Source organism: Jaculus jaculus, chromosome 3 (genome assembly GCF_020740685.1).
Source record: "Jaculus jaculus isolate mJacJac1 chromosome 3, mJacJac1.mat.Y.cur, whole genome shotgun sequence".
Lineage (NCBI taxonomy): Eukaryota > Metazoa > Chordata > Mammalia > Rodentia > Dipodidae > Jaculus > Jaculus jaculus.
In genome coordinates this window covers 150446701-150467294 of record NC_059104.1, presented here as the reverse complement: position 1 = coordinate 150467294, position 20594 = coordinate 150446701, and the positions used below count along the sequence as shown (strand labels likewise).

The 20594-nt window shown below is 46.6% G+C and overlaps 1 protein-coding gene across 2 annotated transcripts in view; it reads right to left on the bottom strand.

Annotated features, from left to right (window-relative positions):
• The window catches only part of Pde8a (phosphodiesterase 8A), a 154317-nt gene extending 143780 nt beyond the window's left edge, over positions 1-10537 (bottom strand). For both annotated transcript variants that reach the window (XM_045145454.1, XR_006636234.1), the window contains exon 1: positions 10302-10537. In XM_045145454.1, coding sequence (XP_045001389.1) covers positions 10302-10514 — 213 coding nt within the window. In that variant the 5' untranslated portion in view covers positions 10515-10537. The remainder of the gene's footprint in view (positions 1-10301) is intronic.
• Between the last annotated feature and the right edge of the window lie 10057 nt (positions 10538-20594).

Here is a 20594-nt window from a genome sequence, read left to right as displayed (position 1 = left end):
CCTACTTAGCAATAAATAACCTGTTGTGATGCCCACACAAGTGCAATAGTGGCACACAGCCATGGTGGGGAACCACCTGCTCTTGATTCAGCTAACTGATCCCCTCAGTGTTACGGGACCCACAGCTGGAGCTGGGAAACAAGTCAGAACCATATCCAAATATAAGCCCGTTCTCCAAGCTACCATCAATCATGGGCTGCAAGAGAGCCTACATCTATTAAATTCTCTATTAAAAAAGTAAGGGTTATCTCATGTGTCCTGGTGCTAACTTACTCTCCATTGGAGAAGCTGCTTCTCTTTTTCAGATAGAAGCAGATCCTAAGGAGAGAGCCACCCCATCATATCTCAAAGGTGCCCCGGCTGAAACTACGAAAAATTGGCAAAACAAGCAAGGGTGCTGTTTTCCTGGTGAACCAGATACCAGCACAAGGGAAAAGGAGATCAACACAGAGAAAAATCAACTCCTATCAAATCAGAGAGCCAGAGACCCAGAGGCCCCCAACACCTCATCATTGAAGCAGACCAAAAATGAACCCAACATGGCTCAGGGAAATTTTGCAGAAGAGGGGGCGGAAAGAATGTCAGAGCCACATGTTGGGTCATGATATGCAGAGACATTTATCCTGCCCATAACTGTGGACTAACTCCACAATGCATGACCCATATACCTCAACAAGGAGGGGCCAAAGGAAGGAGGTAAGTCACAGATGAGCCTAATAATGGTACCAAAGTGACTGTATTTGCTGAATACAAAACTAACTAATAAAAATAAAGCATCAAAAAAAAAAATTGGTGGGGAGGGAGGGAATTACCATGGGATATATTTTATAATCATGGAAAATGTTAATAAAAATTAAAAAAAAAAATTGACTGTCCCAGAAAGGCCCTAGGTTTGATCCCAGTATAGGAAAAAATAAAAAGAAAATGATTAATCTTTATATGCTATAACAATGCCTTAGTTTACAAAATACTTTCACACATAATCCTCATTATGACTAAGATATTCTAGTCTCCTTTTTTCTTTTTGTTGTTGTTGTTGTTGTTTGTAAATGAGGGAGAGGGAGAGAAGGGCCTCCTGCCAATGCAAATTAAGTCAGGATGTATCTGCCACTTTGTCAGTACTGGGGAATCGAACCTGGGCCATCAAGACTTTATAAGCAAGCATTTAACCATTGAACCATCTCTCCAGCCCTTCTTTTGTGTGAATATTGTGTGTGGGGCAGAGGGAATCAACATGTTAGTCAAGTGCTTTTCTACTGACCCACATCCCTATGTGAAAGAAAGCAAGATTGGGACTTGCCAATACTTCTGAAATGGACCTCAGCCATGTTTCTAGCTTCTCCTGTAGTATCCTTTCAACACTACCTCAGCTGGGGAGCTGCCATCAACTCCAACACCTGAGGACTGCATGGACCTGGAGCTGTTTGAACTAACCCACTTGGCAGTGGGGTAAGAGCTGAAGCTATCATGTAGGACATGAAAGGGAAACAGAATGAAAGAGGATGAGTTCTGCAAAGAAGGTGTATTTCCAACCCATGCAGAACTAAAGTACTAGTGAGTCCCCCACCACTGAGTCCTTTGAGGTCATGCTCAGAGTTCAGGGAAATTTGTAACATCCTTCCTGTCTGTGTGGATAGGCAAGCTACATTTCATGCCTGCAGCTACCAAACAGCAATACAAAACTTGTCAAAACAGTGCTCAGACATGATATTCCAACACTCTTCCTACCAAACAGAGCAGAACAAAAGTAGAACAGAAGGAGGGGACCTAAGAACATTGCTCAACCTGAACACAGCCAAAATTAAAGGCAAACGTTTTATTAATAACCCCACAGATTAATCACTGGCTCAAGGGTACTTTGGCTTTTTGTTAAAACACATGCAATACATCCTGCCAATTTTTGTTGAATTTAAACAAGGTGAGATAGACCCTACAAATATATATCAAATCCTTATCGGTCTCAAAAACTGGAGTGCCAACTTAAATATTTACTGTGTGCCAAACATTTAGGAAGCGTACTGAAACTAGGACACAGTCCTTACCCTCAAGAAGTCTCTAATCCAGGAGAAAGCCCAAAATAGAAATTGTAGACTACAAAGGCTGTAGAGGAAGGTTTCAAAAGCACAACAAAGATTGCAAGCCCAACCAGGGACTCAAGAAAGCTTTCAGCTGGGCTTGAGAGGATGCCTACACGGACACCTAGGGGGAAGACCTTGCTCCTGGGGAACTAGCTCCTGCTTAGGAGGGTTGTAGCCTGTGGAACAGGGGAAGAACTCCATGGATTCTCTGCCAGCTCATTCAGACACACACACACACACACACACACACACAAACAGACTGGAGAACATCCCAAGTGGCCATAACTTCCACAAACACAGGAACCTAAGGTAGGGTTATATAACCAACTTCCTCAAAAAGTAAAGATTTAACATTCTGGTAATGCAAATTCAGAATGCTTCATTAAAACCCAGGTGAGTTAATTCACATATAGTGTTACAAAAAGGTCCAACATAAGGGTGCACTCCTTTAATCCCAGCACTCAGGAGACTGGGGTAGGAGGATCTCCCTGTGTTCAAGGACAACCTGGGCTACAGAGTAAGTTCCAGGCCAACCTGGGCTAGAGTGAGACCCTGCTTCAAAAAGAAAATTGAAAAAAAGAAATTCAAAGAATGAGAGGTATAATGAACATAGGCAGGTAACCAAGAATAACAACCTAGAGATTAAGAGCCAGAAATAATGGAATTTGGACCAAGGGCAAATCTCTAATCTCTGGTACCTTGCCTACTAAAGAGAAGTGATCGCCACCCCCACAGGGCTACAAGAATTAAATAGATATCATCTGAAATGATTGAGCACAAGGCTTACAAAGTAGAGGGCATCCAAGAAAATGGAAGATATTACTAATAAGAATAATCTGCACTCTAAGAACTCACGGCCTTTAATTGCCTCACTCTACTGAGAAACCACTGACCTTAAACATGACTGAGGGTTTACTTATATCTTAAGTAATTTCTCTCTCTATTCTTTGAAATTTCTTTTTGTTTTCATTTTCTGAAATACTCTGTCCTTTAAGACATTTTAGGTTACTCTCAGAAGTTTGCCTCATTCCATGGCCTCATACCTTGAACCTTCCCCTGCTTAAGAACCCAGTCCAAATAGGCAAGCCATCCTGGGGTAAAGTGTCACAAGCCTCTTCAAAGGGAACATCAGTGCCAAAAAGACCACAGGCCCCAGCATAACCCTCATTTCAGCATGAAAAGCGTCAAAGCCCAAGGCATGTGACAGAATTGTGACATAATATTTATCTTAAGAACCAGACAAAGTTATGGTGTTTCTTATCTTGTACATCTGCATGCATGCATGCTGGAATAAAGTTTGATGTCTGATCTTAGTTTATAAGTGAATTAATCACATTTTTGTTTGCCTCAATTAAAGGAATTTTCTCTTTATGCTTTATCTGATTTGTTCCTCCACCAAATAAATGACAGTGGGAAATATTTGTGAAATGTTATGGTATACAGATGCAAAATAGTTTATGAATATAACAAAAATGTAAGAAAATGCAAATAAAAAAATCTTCATAGCTAATCCTAAAAGGTAAAATTCTATATAAAGTAAGTCTTAAGGAGCCAGGCATGGTAGTACATGACTTTAATCCAAGCACTCAGGAAGCAGATGTAGGAGGATCGCCATAAATTCGAGGCTACCCTAAGACTACATAGTGAATTCCAGGTCAACCTGGGATAGAGTAAGACCCTACCTCAAAAGACCAAAAAACCAAAAATCCAAAAAGAAAAAGAAAGATGAAGAAGAAGAAAGAAAGAAAAAAAAAAAAGGCTTAAGGGTTGGAGCGATGACTTAGCAGTTAAGGCATTTTCTTGCAAAGTTTAAGGACCCAGGTTTGATTCCCCAGTACCCAAGGTAGTGCATGTGTCTGGAGTTCATTTGCAGTAGCTAAAGGCCCTGGTGCACCAATTCTCTCTCTCTGTCTCTCTTTCTCCTTCTTCCTCTCTCCCTGACTCTCTCTCTCTCTCTCTCTCAAATAAATAAATATTTTTTAAAAGAAAGACTTAAGAACACAATGATGAGAAAATGCTATCTGGACTGCCAGAGATAAACTGCATTACATTATAATAGTAGCAGAAAGTTAGATCTCATTTTCTCAACTATATTTTCAGAGGAAAAATTTAAGTAATTTGGTGGAGGAACAAAGTCAATCAGGTGGCACACAAAGAAAATTGCTTTAATTTAGGCAAACATAAAAATGTGATTGATGATTGATCCACTTGTAAATCAAGATCAGGCAATAATACTTACTATATACATATATATGTACATACAATAAAATTTATTCCATGGCTAAGAAGCCAATACCTTTTGGTTGACTAAAGTGGTCAGTTTTGTGGAGAAGGGGGGCTGGCAGGCAGTAGCAAGAAGACTAGGAAGAAGGAGAAGGCAAAGAAAAATGAGAGAAAAGGCCAGGTGTGGTGGTGACACCTGCTAGTATTCCCAACACTTGGGAGGTATACCAAGAAGTCAAGGTCATCCTTGGCTACATAGTGAATTTAAAGCCAATCTGGCTTATGTAAGATGCTGTTTCAAAACAAATAAAAATAAAAATTTAAATTTAAAGAATGAGAGAAAAACAGAGAAGAAAAAGGAGAATGAAAGAAGGAACAGGGAATAGAAACAAGCTGGAGAGCATGAGGATCTTGAGAAAGTGCTAAGAATAACACTAACACTTCGTCAGATTACTGTGTGGCCACATATTATTAATCAGCTGCTATGTACTGCCCTTCTAGCTGCACTAAATCCTTACATCTTTACAGGAAAATCAATACTGCTCACTGAGATGAAAATACATTATCCCCTGGGTGCAATGCTCTAGGAGCAATAGCCAGAGATTCCCACAAAGCCAAATTCAAACTTCATAGCCTCCACTCTAGTTAAAAGTGGTTTCTGAGCTGGAGAGATTGCTCAGTGGTTAAAGCACTTGCCTGTGAAGCCTAAGGACCCATGATCAACTCTGCAGATCCCAAGTAAGCCAGACACACAAAGGTGAGGCAAGCACAAGGTCACACATGTCCACTAGGTGGCGAAAGCGTCTGGAGTTTGAATGCAGTGGCTGAGGCCCTGGTGCACTAATTCTCTCTCCCTCGCTCACTCTTGCTCTAAAAGAATATTTTAAAAGTGGTTTCTATTTCTACTTTGTAATATACACAGGAGATTCATAAATCTGGTTCAAACAATCCTCAAATTCAACAACTACTGTATACTAGGCCTAAAGAAAAACAGATATAACTGACACCTCGGAGCTGATGAATGAGGCTAGGGATGGAGGCCACCAATCATTAGAATTACACTGGGTGACAGCTGGAGAGATGACTTAGCATTAAAGGCACTTACTTGCTTTAAGGACCCAGGTTCAACTACCCAGAACCCACATAAGCCAGATGCACATGGTGGCACATGCATCGGGAGTTTATGTGCAGTGGCTGGAGGCTCTAGAGTGCCTCTCTCTCTCTCTCTCTCTATCTATCTATCTTATCTATCTATCTATCTATCTATCTATCTATCTATCTATCTATCTATCTATCTCTGTCTGTCTCTTGTAAATAAATAAATAGCCATGTTTTTAAAAACTAGAAATACACTGGGTGTTTATAAAAATGGGAGAGTGAGCATAGGCTAACACCCCCTCCCCCGTACACAAGTGTTTCAAGGACACCTCAAGTTCCAGCTAAGGAAAAAGAAAACAGTCAATCCAAAGACTGACTAAAAAATATTAAAATGTTACAGTTAAAGCTCACATTGATTAAAAATAAACAAAACTGTAAATTTGAACATGGTATTCATTATCTGTAACCACATGGATGATATAACTCCTGAAATGAATAAATAGCCAGAGTATTGTTAGTAATACTTAAATAAGTTATATCTTCATCAACCTGATTCATTACTAGAACTTAGAGCATCTTTGGAATCATTAAGAAGCAAATCACATTTGTTGCATTTTACTGCTAAATATACTTCTTGCCTAAGATAAAACATTAAGAAAAGGGGTCCATAATCAAACAAGTTTGGGAAAATCAGCATAATCTAAACACCACTTGGAGAATCATAGGTTATGTTAAGAAGCTGAGTTCTCTGACAAGACCTACATAAAGAATTTGGCTGACATGGACTTGGGAGCACACGCTTTGGAAAGCTGAGGCAGCATGATCACAAAATCAAGGTCAGCTTGGGCAATATAGTGACACTGTCTGAAAAAGAAAGAACATAGCTCAACTTAGTTTGAGCCACCATTTCTCAAACTGATTTGACTGTGGAACCCTTTATTCATGTAATAATTATTAACAGTCCACATTATTCCATGGAACATATGTGGGATATATTATAGTGTCGAACATACACTGTTTAATCTGAAACGTATTTTTTAATCATCAGTTTTCCAGAAACTTTGAGGAACTATTTACACTGTGGGAATATAAAACATCACCCACCAAATTTCTTGTTGAAATTCACTGAAAGATTCACTGACTTGTTACATTTTAAAAATTTTAATGAGCCTGGCATGGTGGCACATACCTTTAGTCCCAGCACTTAGGAGGCAGAGGAGGAGAAGAGGTAGGAGAATCGTAGTAAATTGGAGGCTACCCTGAGACTACATAGTAACCTCCAGGTCAGCCAAGGCTAAAGGGAGACACTACCTAGAAAAACTAAAAATAAATAAATAAAAATTAATGAACTAAACTAAGATCTTATTATAAAAGAAACTCAAGTTAATTGTAATTTTATTTTGCTAAATTGTTGGAAGTTTATCTTCTCTAACATTTTTTCAATGCTCAGAGTTTATTTAAATCTTAATTTTAAAAGAAAAATGCTGGACTAAAGCTGATAACTACCTCAATCTATCACTTGGTATGCTTAAAGATGACCAGCTCATGAATAACAAGTATGGGAGAGACTCTCATTTCTATTGGTTGTGCTGTTGCTGCTTATGATTTGATTCCTCCCAGTAGGATTACTTTAAAGCCTATCAGGTGCTTTGTGGAACCAAATTCCAGTGACATTAGTATCATCATTCAGTTAACAATAAAAATAAATCCAGGCTGGGGAGATGGCTCAGTGGGCAAGGTGCTTGCTATATGAGCATAAGGACCTGAGTTTGGATCCCCAGCACCCATATAAAATGCCAGGCTTTGGGACACTGCCTGTAATCCCAGCTCTGGAGAAGTAGATAAAGAGAATCCCTAGGGCTCAACAGTCTAGCCAAATGAGTGAGCTCTAGGCTCAACAAGAGACCCTGTCTCAAAGAATAAAGAGATTGATTGAAGAAAACAGCCAGTGTGGACCTCTAGCTTCTGTACACACATGTACCTACAAACACATGAACATATATACATGCATGCATATCACATACACACATCAAAAATGAAAGTAAGACCTGGGTATGGTAGTGCATACCTTTAATCCTAGCACTCCTGGGAGGCAGAGGTAGGAGGACTGCATGAGTTCGAGGCCACCCTGAGACTACATAGTAAATTCCAGGTCAGCCTGGTCTACAGCAGGACCCTACCTCAAAAAAGGGGAGGGGCCACTGAAGAGATGGCATAGTGGTTAAGACATTGCCTATAAAACCTAAGGATCCAGGTTCGATTCTACAGTATCCATGTAAGCCAGATGCACAAGGTGGCATATGTGTCTGGAGTTCATTTACAGTGGCTAGAGGCCCTGAAGCATCCATTTTTTTTCTTTCTCTCTCTTTCAAATAAATAATGACAGTATTAAAAAATATATATTTAAAAAATGAAAATATAAATAATAAATTCAGAGCTGGAAAGTGGCTCAGTGGTTAAAGATGCTTGCTTACAAAGCCTTTGGCCCAGGTTTGATTCCCCAGTACCCACATAAAACTGAATGCATCCAGGTCAGCCTGAGCTAGAGTGAGACCCTACCTCGGAAAAAATGCAAAGTTGGATGCATGGCACATGCACACTCATGTATGGACACACACACCCACACAAATAAAATAAATATTGCTGAGCATAGTGGCACACACCTTTAATCCAGCACTTGAGATGCAGAGGTAAGAGGATCTCCATTAGTTTGAGGCCAACCTGGAACTACAGACTGAATTCCAGGTCAGTCTGGGATAGAGTGAGATCCAGCCTCAAAAAAAAACTAACTAAATAAATAAATAAACACTTATTAAGCACATACTATAATACATGACACCAGACTTGACACTGCAAGGATGAGTGCATTTTCTGGGCCCCAACATAATGTAGCAGAATACTTGGAACAGGAACTCAGATGCCCAGGGGCCTACAGAGATCATAAGAATAAAATATTGTTGCACTGAAGAGACTTACAAGATGTCTAACATAAATTTCAAGACTTCCAGGCTGCCATACAAAAGCCTGTAAGAACCAAGGAGTTGTACTAAAAATATTACTTTCGAAGTTTGTTATTAGTTAATGCAAAACAAGCAATGTTAAAGGCTGGAGATAATGGCTCAGCAGTTAAGGCACTTGCTTGTAAAGCCTAACAACTCCAGTTCAATTCCCCAGTACCCACATAAAGCCAGATGCACAAAGTGGTGCATACATCTCCAGTTTGTTTGTGGGGGCTGGAGGCCCTAGCATGCTCATTCTGTCTGTCTCTCTTCTATCTCTCTCTCTGCTTACTAATAAATAAATAGCAAAAAAAAAAAAAATTAGATTTGGATAGGAAAATGACATTTGCAGCTGGGGAGATGGCTCAGCAATTAAAAGCTGCTTGTTTGCAAAGCCAGACATCAAGGCTCAATTCCCCAGTACCCATGTAAAGCCGAATGCACAAAGTGGTACATGCATCTGGAATTTATTTGCAGTGGCAAGAGGCCCTGGTGCACTCATTCTCTCTCTGTGTCCCCTTCCTTGCAAATAAATAAAAATTTTTAAAATTGTGAAATTTGTTAAAGTTTCCCATTCAAAATCCACCTATATAATGTTTGTTTGTTTGCTTCTGTTTTTAAGCTAACATTACAAACAGCTTGGCCTAACGTCTTAACATCACATCACAGGTTTATGTAAAGAAACTACAGAGGAAAAAATTAAACAAAGTTATTTTTTCACTTAAGGCATGGTAGGGGTGTGGAAATCACTTCAGTTACAAATGTTAAAGAAGATTTTTCCCTTTCATATAGAAAAACATCTTAATGATTGCCAGAAATTTAAGACAGTAAGCAGATCAACTCTCTTCTTCCAATTTGGGAGATTCGGTAATCCTCAGTAAGCAAGAATAAAAAAAAAAAAAGAAAGAAATTGTAAAACTTGAAAATTGGCAGCGACCAGAAGGGCTGATTGATGTTCAGTTATCTGCAGCCAAGCACCCCAGAGGTTTTGTTTGTTTATTTACTACCTTAATAAAACATAGAGCCAATACGTGAGTTGTGACTGTTTTAAAATTCTTAGAAGTAGTTAAGCTGCCTTAACCTTTCCTTTTTTACCTTTAGAAAACCTTAGCAAAGAGAGCCTCGGAACTTTGACAAAGCCAAGCGAGGCAAAACACAGTGGGGAAGACATTCAAAGGGGAAAAAGAAAACACACACACACACACTCACACACTCACAGCCACAGCGTGTCCCAGACTGCCTCATAAAAAATTAACTTTGTCCTGCTGAACCCTTGAAAAATCGCGTTTAGAATAGCATTTCCTAATTCCACAGGCTTTAAATACAGCCCGAATGCTAACGAACGTCAATTTCGGATACACGTGCGGTGAAATCAAGCTGAGGTTGCAGATCACATTCCAAGTGTCCCAAAGAAAACGGAAAAGTGAAAGTGTATGTGCAAGACTGACCGAGGTTCGAGAGAGCCCCACGGGGCGGCCGGGTCCAGGAACCCTGCACGCAGGCTCCTGCGTCCTTCCCCCGTTTCTCCCATCGGGACCTCTTAAAGAGCGAGGTGTACACTCGTCTACCCTCTCGGGACCTAGTGGGGGGGGGTTCCCCCACATCCACACCCACCCACCCGATGGATGGGAGGGACTCGAGCGCCCCGGCTAGTCCCGTTTGCTAGCGGCGTCGGACCTGTTGGACGGACCGACGGACGCCGCGACTCCAGCAGTCTCGATCCGCGCGACCCCACCCACCCACCCAACACGAGGGCTGCAGGCATCGGGCAAAGGCCCCCTCGGCGGGGCGACGGGGTTGCGACGGCCGCCAAACCGAGGGAGCCCCACCCGGCCCTAAGCGAAGCTGCGCGTCGCCGCCTCACCCCCCCAACCCCACCCCCGACCCGGGGCGCTTGCCTCACCTTCGAACCGTCGTGAGGCTCGGACTCCACGAGGCCGGTGCGACCGGTGGCCGCGGGCAGCTTTGGGAAGCGGGGACGACCCGGCCCTCCGCTGGGTCGAGGTAGCGGCGCAGGGCCCCGCGCGTCTTCGTCCTCGTCCTCGTCCTCGCTGCTGCCGCCGCCGCGATACGACGCCCGGCCCTGCGAGCTGTGGATACTTGGGGCGCAGCCCATGCCGACGGACACGTTGGCGGGCAGCCGCGGCGATCCGCTTCAGCAAACGGCCCGCCCGGCGCCTCGGGGCCGCCGCGGGCGCGGTGTCATCGCCGCCTGCCTGGGCGGGCGCGGGTGGCTCTCGCGGCAGGAAACGCGGCGGCCGTCCCCTTTTATCTCGGTGCGGGCGCGGCGGCCGTGGCCGTGGCCGTGGGGACGGGGCTCCGGGGCGAGAGGCGCGCCGCGGCCGCCCCTCCGAACATGCCCTTCCTGAGGCGGGAGCCGCCGCCGCCGCCGCCTCCCTCCTCACATCGCCGCGGCCGCCGCGCTTCCGGGGGAATAAGTCAGGGGAGGAGATTGACGCCCTGGGCCACCGGGGAGCCCGCGCGGCGCTCGCGACGCCGCCCTCGGCTCGATCGACGTCTCCCCTTCCCCTCCGCCGCCCCCCCTCCCTCCGGTCCCCGAGGGGCAGACGCCCCGCGCCGCTCCTCCACACGGCCCCGCACCTCGGCGCGCACGGCCGTCTGTCAGCGAGCTCTGGACGAGCGCCCGGCCCGAGCTGCGAGGGGGCGGCCGCGCGAGGACGGCCGCCGCGCTGGGCGAGCGGTGGGCCTCCACTCGACTCCGGGCCGCGCCGTCGAGACGCGCCCCCGAGCGGCTCGCGCGGCCGCGTCTGGCGGCGCCGCGGGGGACTCCGGCTCCGCGCTCCGAGCCGGGTCTTGGCGGTGGCGCGCCGCGCCCAGCCCCCCAGCGGTGACCTCCAGCAGCTGCTGGCGTCAATGCAAAGCAGCCCGGGCGCCCGCCCGCTTCGCTCCGGGCCGCCCGCCACGGAGCATGCGCGGCCAGCCACCGCCGGGGGTGGGGGGGGGGGGTTGGCTCTCCTGCCGGGCGGCCCAGAGCAAAGCATGGGACTTGACCAAGGTCGCACAACCGCCGCTGGCTCGGGGACACCTGAACCCGGACCTCCAGGTTCCTGCGTGGCCATCACGGTCGCTGCACTGGGCTAGGCACCTTGTGCCGGTCTTTTAGGAAGCCTGCCGAAAGACCTCCCTTCCGAGTGGTCGGAAGGGCACCCACATTCCAGGTCCTCGGTTGCTGGGGACCACTTGTCACTCCACGACTTGCCAAGCCTCGCCTCGGTGTGCACGAGGGTGATGGCTGGGCGAGGAGGGCCTCGTCTCCTAACCAAAGGACTAGTCCGGGTGCCCCACTCCTTGCTTCGCAGGATCAGAACCAAGGGAAGGGGCGTCCGCCTTGCAGAAATGGGGGCTACGAGGATTCCCGGGTGCGATGTCAAAACGGCATGCCCCACATGCTGTCTGTCACCCAGCTAGCTGTGTGTATGGGACGTGAGTCTCTAAACCTCGGTGGCACCAGCCGAGGGCGACGCCCCTGAATGTCATCTGACACCCGGAGACAGTCTCTTGGGAGGGGTGGTGGCCCTCACGCCCTCCCTAGCTGTCCAGGTCCACCGAGACCCTGGTGCGCCGGCGCTGCTTTTCCTCTCTGGCCGGTCCACACCTTTCCTACTGCGGTCCAGGAGCGACCCTGAGAGGCCGCCGCCTGGGCCACGAGCCAGCTACAGTCAAGACCCGGAGGCGTGCTCCAGGCTGGAGTCCCTGCTGTGGCGGCGGCGCTGGGACAGATGCAGGTGCCCGAGACAGCCCAGATGTCCCAGAGCCTCCAGCAAACCAGAGGAGAGGAGCAAGTAGTCCTACAGCCCCTCTATGCGGCTTGTCATCTTTTACTGGCCACTGGTCGAGTTAAAAAGCACGTTAAACAATGTCTATCCCATAAAAGTACCACTGGTTCAATGATGATGTCTTGAAAAACAGGAAAGGGTTTTTTGCAATATCACCTGCCAGTCCACCTAAATTACAGTGTGTTTTCAAATGCCTTGGATGTGTAATCTGAGAGGGTAATTTGTTCAGCTAGCATCTGGATCCCTGTAAATCAAGAGTAATTCATGGAGAAAGTGCCTTGAACCACTAAAGTGCATGCGAGTAACAATGAGCAACCACTTTCTTCTCCCTGCACAGCATGCCAGAAGTCTGACCTTGATGACTCCACAATGACCTTGCTGCTTCTGAGGCTCCAGCCCTCCTGACCCTGTCCTCCTTGGCTGGCTCTTCGTGTCCCTGCTTCCCCTTTGGGGATCCTTGAGCCTTATGCCCATGACAGGGTGGTGCTGAGGTCTGGAGGCTCAGCAAAGACTACAGGCAATGGTTCCCTGCCCCAGTACCTCCCGTGTGCCATCCTGAGCTGATCACTTACCCTTTCCATCCTCAAAAGTAATTTCCAGATCTGCAATTCGGGGACTGTAGACTTAGAAATCTAAGGTTAAGAAGGATCTAGAGACAGATAGGAAGGTGAGGAACATCTACTTGTGGAATCACTAAGAGCCCACTTTTGCTCTACTCAGAACCTTAGCCTGGGACACTCCAGGAAGTCACAGTGTTGGGCTGTGGACAATAACTCACCCCACCCCTCCTTGGACCTGTACCTGTAGATCCCCAAACACTTCTCTTCCCTGTGAAATGAGAATTTCTGCAGGCCTTGAGGACTGCCACAATAAAAAGGGTCACGTAGGGCTGGAGAGATGGCTTAGCGGTTAAGCGCTTGCCTGTGAAGCCTAAGGACCCTGGTTCGAGGCTCGGTTCCCCAGGTCCCACGTTAGCCAGATGCACAAGGGGGCACACGCTTCTGGAGATCGTTTGCAGAGGCTGGAAGCCCTGGCGCGCCCATTCTCTCTCTCTCCCTCTGTCTTTCTCTCTATGTCTGCTGCTCTCAAATAGATAAATAAATAAATAAATGAACAAAAAAAAATTTAAAAAAGGGTCACGTAGATGGAAGTAATCCAAACCTCCGGGTAAGCCACCCAGTAAGGTTCCCAAGACTCCCAGAGATGCCAAGAGTGATGACTCAGACCTGTGATCCTAACACTCATGAGCCTGAGGAAAGGGGACCGCCGTGAGTTCTAGACTGGCCCAAGCTATGTAGTAAGACCCTCTCTCTGTGTCTCTGTGTCTCCCCCCCCCCCCGCCTCTCTCGCTCTCTCTCTCTCTCTCTCTCTCACACACACACACACACACACACACACACACACACACACACATACATGAGGAGAAGGAAGAATCCAACCTGGCGTGGTGGCACACGCCTCCAGTCCCAGCACTAGGAAGGCACAGGTAGGAGAATCACTGTGAGTTCGAGGCCATGCTGAGACTATGTAATAAATTCCAGGTCCGCCTGGGCTAGAGCAAGACCCTATCTGGAAAAAACAAAAACAAACAAACAAACAAATCCTAACACTAGGAGGTGTCAGTGGACTCAAGAACAGCCCTAGTGCTACTGGAGACTAAGTGCCCCTCTGCCCGCCGTAGCCGGCCAGTAGGAGCGTCCCTAGCACACAACAGAGCCCACTCCACACCAGGCTTCAATCCATTCCCCATGGTCACAGGGACTCTAGCCAGAGCTGCTCAGACTTGCAGTTGAATTTCCATTTCAGTTCTTAGTTTCAGGTCAGGCAGGCGGTCAGTGTGGCTGGGAAGAGAGACAAACCTGGCTACCTCTGCCCAGTCTCCCTCCTGACACATCAGTCTACCAGATTGCACTCAACAGTTCCCAGAAGACACTGCGGTCCTGGGAGGGGGGGTGGGGTGGAGTATTCAGTTCATCACAGGCATGAGCTGCCTTGCTATCTAAATGCAAAAGTGCAGTTTCCATGCCTTCTCCCTCAGGATCTTACTTCCTTCTCCGCACAGGGGTCAGCCATTCACAGAGGGCCAGGGCCTCCTTCCCCAGGCCTCCTCATTGAATTCGTCTGGAACGGAGGGAGCACTGTAGCATCCTCCCCCCCCCCCCCCCCCCCCCCGTGTCAGCACTGCCCTTTCCTAGACCTTGGACTGCTGACTTCACCTCTCTGAGCTGCTTTCCTCTGATATAAGTCTAGGATTAAAGATGTCTGCCTCGCAGAGATTAGATGGGCTGTGTTGCCAAATGCCCACAATAGCCACTGTGCCCTGCGCCCTCCTACCTTGCTCTAGGCCTGCTCAATCCTGGCCCCTAACTGCTAGAAACTGTTAGGGGAAGAAAATGAAAATTACCTACCCCTATAAATCTAAGTCTTCTATTAGATTCTTTCCCCTGACTTTCAAAGCCCTGTTTTTTTTATATTTTATTTTTTATATTTTTATTTATTGCCTGGCATGATGGTGCATGCCTTGAATCCCAGCACTCGGGAGGCAGGGGTAGGAGGGTCATAGAGACTTAGAGGCCACCCTGAGACAACATAGTGAATTCCAGGTCAGCCTGGGCTAGAGTGAGGCCCTATGTCAAAAAAATAAAAAATAAAAAATAAATAAAAGAGGTCATTTCTTTCCAGCTAAGAGCCTTCGAGATGTTTAACAGGAAAGCACTAGCATGGTCCCTGGGGCTAGGGCACAGTAGGTGTACTTCTGAAGAGGGTCCTGACACCAAAGTCTTCCCTGAGCATATCTAATGTGACAGGAATAACAAACCCACAAACAACCATGGCTACTGTCATCTCAGATTGTCTGTGTGTTCTGAGAAGCGCAACGGAGCCAATAGGGCACAGTTGCAGGAGCCAGAGAAGGCACTGATCAGCACAGCAGATAATGTGGTTTTATGTCCAAGAATCCAGGGGAATCAACTCAGACATTAAGATGAATGATTTTTCTAATATGACCAGATTCAAAGCTTTAAAAATTGGTTTTGAGCTAGGCATGGTGGTGCACGCCTTTAATCCCAGCACTCAGCAGAAAGAGGAAGGAGGATCACTGTGAGTTCAAGGCCACCCTAAGACTACATAGTGAATTCCAGATGAGCCAAAGGATCAAGGTTTGATTGCCCAGGACCCACATAAGTCAGATGCACAAGGTAGCACATGTTTCTGGAGTTTGTTTGCAGCAGCTAGAGGCCCTGGCATGCCCATTCTCTCTGTTTCTGTTTCTGTCTCTCTCCCTCTCTCTCTCTCTCTCTCAAATAAACAAATAAAAATGTTAAAGTACATATAATTTAAACATACATCTCAGCGAGTGGCAAGCACTTTGTATAGAGTATGGAGTCCATGTTTCCTTAGGCCTTATTAAGCAGCACTCTACTTGGGTAATTCTTCATCCATCTAGGCCTCCAGCCTCTGCAAACCTTCAACCAAGTCTTTCTGAGCATGTCTGAGGAGAGATAATGAGGTCACCTAGTGTCCTCTCTGCCCCTGGTGGCCTGCATCAGGCTGGGCAAGCTGAGGCTCTGGAGTCCTTGGAGGTGCTAAAGTTCCTCCAAGTCCCAGGCACAATTGAGAACACATTTACAGGGTGGCCCGCCAAGAAGTGCCCAAGACTCTGAGTGTTAACTCTGAAAGTCCATATGTGTGTGGGAAGATCCACAGTTCCAGTAACCCAGGCTACTGGGCCACCCTTCCCAACTCCTCCCCCACCACAAAAAAGTCCCACAAATGTCACATTGGCCAGGAAGCCCTATGTCTTGCAATGTTTACATCCAACAAACCCTTCAAGTTCTACCCACACTTTCTTGTGGGCACTCAGACTTATGCCAATGCCTTAGCAGGACAGATACCCACATTCCTCCCCCATACCAGACACCTGCTTCTGCCCACTCCTACCTTCCACCATCTCATCCATCATAGTTTAAACTAAACTTTAAGTCCATACTACACAGAAATAACTCCACCTATGCCCTCCAATACCCTACAACATTGGCATTATTGTCCTTGCTTTCTTTGGAGAGGATTCAATGCCTCTGAGACAGTAAGTAGCCTTCCTCAGTCACACAACAGATGGCAGAAAAGAAGCAAGTTGCCAGCTCTAGGCTATCCGACACCTAAACCCCTGTCTACACTGTGCAAGAGCTTCCATGATCAGTCCTGGAATAACAGGTTAAATATGGGAAACTGAGGAGTCAAACATCACCAAAGCTTCAGAAGCAGAAAGTGAAATATGATATACCCCAGGGCAACCGCGGTCTGCTCCGTTCCCAGGATAAATGGGAGGCAAAATGCAAAGCAGCATGCTGGTTACCAAAAGTATTTGGGGCTTTTTAAATGTCAGCCACAATGATCATGAATCACCCTTTTTAAAACTCTTAATCCAAAGTAACCTCCTCCCCTCCCCCTGCCCAGCTCCTTTTCTGATTCATAGAGTCCCCCTCCCAGGTCCTGGGATGCAGGCCGGCCTGGTCCCATGAGAAAACTGTCACATCTCAGGGGGGAGATGTGTCCTGTATATTTTCTCCAAGCTTGCTTATAGGATTGTGGAAATTAGACAGCTAGATGATGGCACAGCTGGAAAGTCAATCAACTCAGCCTGGTCATAGAAAGGACCCCAGACTTATCCCTCTGACAGCCTTGGAAGGTGGAGGCAAGAGGATTAGGAGTTTAAAGACATCATCAGCTACACAGTGAGTTCAAAGAACCTTGAGCTACATGAGATCCTGTCTCAAAAAAAAAAAAAAGACCCGGATGTGGTGGCACACACATTTAGTCCCAACACTTGGGAGGCAGAGGTGGGAGGATCGCCATGAGTTGGAGTCAGGTCAGCCTGGGCTACAACAAGACTCTACCTTGTAAAACCAAAAGAGAGAGAGAGAGAGAGACAGGGGCGTGGGAGGGGGCTGGTTAGATGGCTCAGTGGTTAAGGATCTTGCCTGCAAAGCCTGAAGACCCCGGTTTGATTCCTCAGTGCCCACTAAAGCCAGAGGTACAAGGTGGCACATGTGTCTGGAGCTTGTTTGCAGTGGCTAGAGGCCCTTGTGCGCCCATTCTCTCTCTTGCCTCTCTCTCTCTCTCTCTCTCTCATAAATATAGATTAATAAATAAAATATTTGAAAAGAGTGAGAGAAAAAAAAAACTGTTACATGCAGGCATCAGCCCTGACACTCAGAACACAACGGCTAAAGAGCTCCTGCCTCCTGGGAATGCATAATCTGGTGGAAGAAGTTCAAAGGCTCTAAGTGTGTATCCCAGGAGGACGGGGAGAGAGCCAGCATCCAGAGACTGCCCTGACCTGAGACATGGGAGCCACTGTTTTGCATTCACTCCTCAAACTCACTCTTCCTTCTTAACTCTGCACCTGATCTTCCTCGGGGAAGCCTTACTTCCTCCTGGTATCAGCTCAGTTTATTTGGGTGTGACATTTAGCATGGGCCATTTCCCTGGCCACCGCAATGGGTCTCAGCCAATGGGCTCCTGAGCCACTTCAGCGTTAGTAAGTATTGATGTCATTGTTTGAGTGCCCCGATCAAGCCATGCCTGAAGCTGGGATTTTCAGCTTTAACAACCAATAACTTCTGGTTTTGCTTACATCACTTTTGGTCTGGGTTTTGGACTGCTGCAACCAAAAATATCTGTATTAGGAGGGCGAGTCAGAAGTAATAAGAGCAGGACTGTGAGGATGGCACAGTGGTCAAAGGTGCTTGCTTACAAAGCCTGCCAGTGTGGGTTTGATTGCCCAGTACCCATTTAAAGCCAGATGCACAAAGTGACACATGCATCTGGAGTTTGTATTAGCCCTGGTACACCCATATTCATTTTCTCTCTCTCTCTCTCTCATGCAAATAAATAAATAAAAACAATAAACAAATAAATGGCTGGAGAGCTGGCTTAGCAATTAAGGTGCTTGCCTGTGAAGCCTAAGGACTCATGTTCTACTCTGCAGATCCCACATAAGCCAGATGCACAGTGACACAAGGTTGCAGACATTTGGAGTTCAATTTATATATATGTGTATATATATATATATATGTGTGTGTGTGTGTGTGTGTGTGTGTGTGTGTGTGTGTATAAAACATTATTTCTCTTATGATATATACTTCTTATATATTACTTCATGTGTGTGTATATATGGGTGGGTATGAGTGTGTATTCCAGGAAGAAGTAACAGAAATTATAAAGACCTCTAAATGGGAGGATAAAACAGAAAGAGGACATAGATATATGTCCAACAGAGGGAAGCAGGGAGTTGGATGTGATAGCCCATGCCTATAGTCCCAGCTACTTTGGAGGCTGAGGCAGGGGAACCACTGGATCTCAAGGTTGCAATCCTGCCTGGGAAACACTGTGAGCTCTCATCAGGAAGGAAAGGAGGTAGGAAAGTAGGAAGGAGGGAAAGAAGGAAGGAAGATAGGAAGGAAAGAAGGAAGGAAGGAAGGAAGGAAGGAAGGAAGGAAGGAAGGAAGGAAGGAAGGAAGGAAAGAAGGGAAGGGAAGGGAAGGGAAGGGAAGGGAAGGGAAGGGAAGGGAAGGGAAGGGAAGGGAAGGGAAGGGAAGGGAAGGGAAGTGTGGTGTAAGTGGCAAAACAAGTGGGAGAGGTGGGCAGCGATAAAGCCGACCATGCAGGGTTTTGACAGCCTAGCTAAGCGTTCAGCTTCAGGACTAGGAGGATCCACGCTCAAGCTAAAGAGCTCTCCCCATCCAAAGAAGGTAGCCTCAGGCTGTAGGACAGTCCTTCAAGGAATCTGTTGGTTTCTAAATAACAGGAAAAAAGAATGAGGTCATTCAAAGGTGTACTTTAATTCATGGGAACTTTTGGCATTTGATGTGTTCTGTCATAAGACAGGAAGCATGGCTATTACCATGTGAGAACTTTTGGTAAATTCAAAGGAGGGGGGACTAATAAAAGATTTATGAAAGCCCTAATTGTCCCTGGAAGAGTAAGTAGGGCCCTGATGTAAAGAGGCCTGGGAGCTTATTGTAAAAGCTGTGACCAGAAGCATTGGGTGATTGCTGACAGCGGTGGTGGTGATGGTGGTGGTGGTGATGGTGGTGGTGGTGATGACAGTGATAATGATGATGTGATGGTGGTGAAGGGGATGACAGTTCTGATGATGACAACGGTGAACAGAACCCCCACTTCTGTTGAGTCCCTCCTCCTGAGCTGCTGTGCTAAAGTCCTTTATGGTCATATTCTTGAGCCTACCCCTCACCACTCAGTGTCACCGTGCCTGTTTCACAATACACTAACTACGGCTGTCTAGCTGAGTACACAGCGGCAGTAGCTGGGTAAGGGCTGGGAGGTGCACGTCTAGAGGCTCAGTAATGATGTGTGTAGGCTCCTGGGTGTACATAGCAGCTTCCCGATCCCTGGATGACACTTCTGCCATGCTTTTATTCCTCTTTCCCTTCCAATACCTTTTGGGCTAGGGTGATTCTAGAAGGAAAAGCATCCATAGAGTATCAAATTTTCAGTTCCATGCCAGAGATTATAAAGGCCAGAAACAACAGTCTGGGGTGATTGCTTACAATCACCCCAACTGTTATCAATTGCTGCAGGACTTGGCTCCAAGCAATGCCTCCCAACCCCAGTTCCGTCTGCTAGAGGCGAAGCTCAACAATAACACTGTTCCACTCTCACCATCCCGCTTCCCTCCTTGTGCTTCATGGACCTTCCCAATCCAAGGGGTACGGTTGGTTGTTTTGAGCCAAAGGTGGCCATGCCTATCTCCACATCAGGGATTGTTTTAATCATGGGCATGCGACATGATTCTGGTCAATGATACGTGTTGGGTGTCCTGGAGGGGCAATGAGATGCAGAGCAGAAGGGAAGAAAGGGGAGAGGAGGGGAGGGAGGGAGGAGGGAGGGAGAGAAGGAGGGAGGGAGGGAGGAAGGAAGGAAGGAAGGAAGGAAGGAAGGAAGGTAGGAAAACATTTTATGCCTCAACTACCTGCAACTACCTGGAACTATTACTGACATCTGGCCTCTGTGACAGTGAGCTGCTGACACCAGAGGAAAGTCCAGTGGGAGGATGTAATGAACCTGTATCATTATGTCCAAAATGTAATCACAGAGATGCTGAGTCAACAAACTGTGACCCACCCAATCTCTGAACGCCTTGTTGTGTGGTGAAACGCATGTTTATGATTCAAGCTAATTGTAGTTGAGTCTTTGTTACTTGGACCCAGAAACATTTTATTTTACATACTAGGCCACCAGAAAAATTCCTCTGTCTTTCTTACATCTGACATCTTATTGTTCAATTTGTTATCTTTCAAAGATGAAAACTGAGTCTTGGCAAAAGAGGAAGATGCAGAGCCAGCACTCTCTTTCTTCTGCTCTGCCCTTTTGCCTGA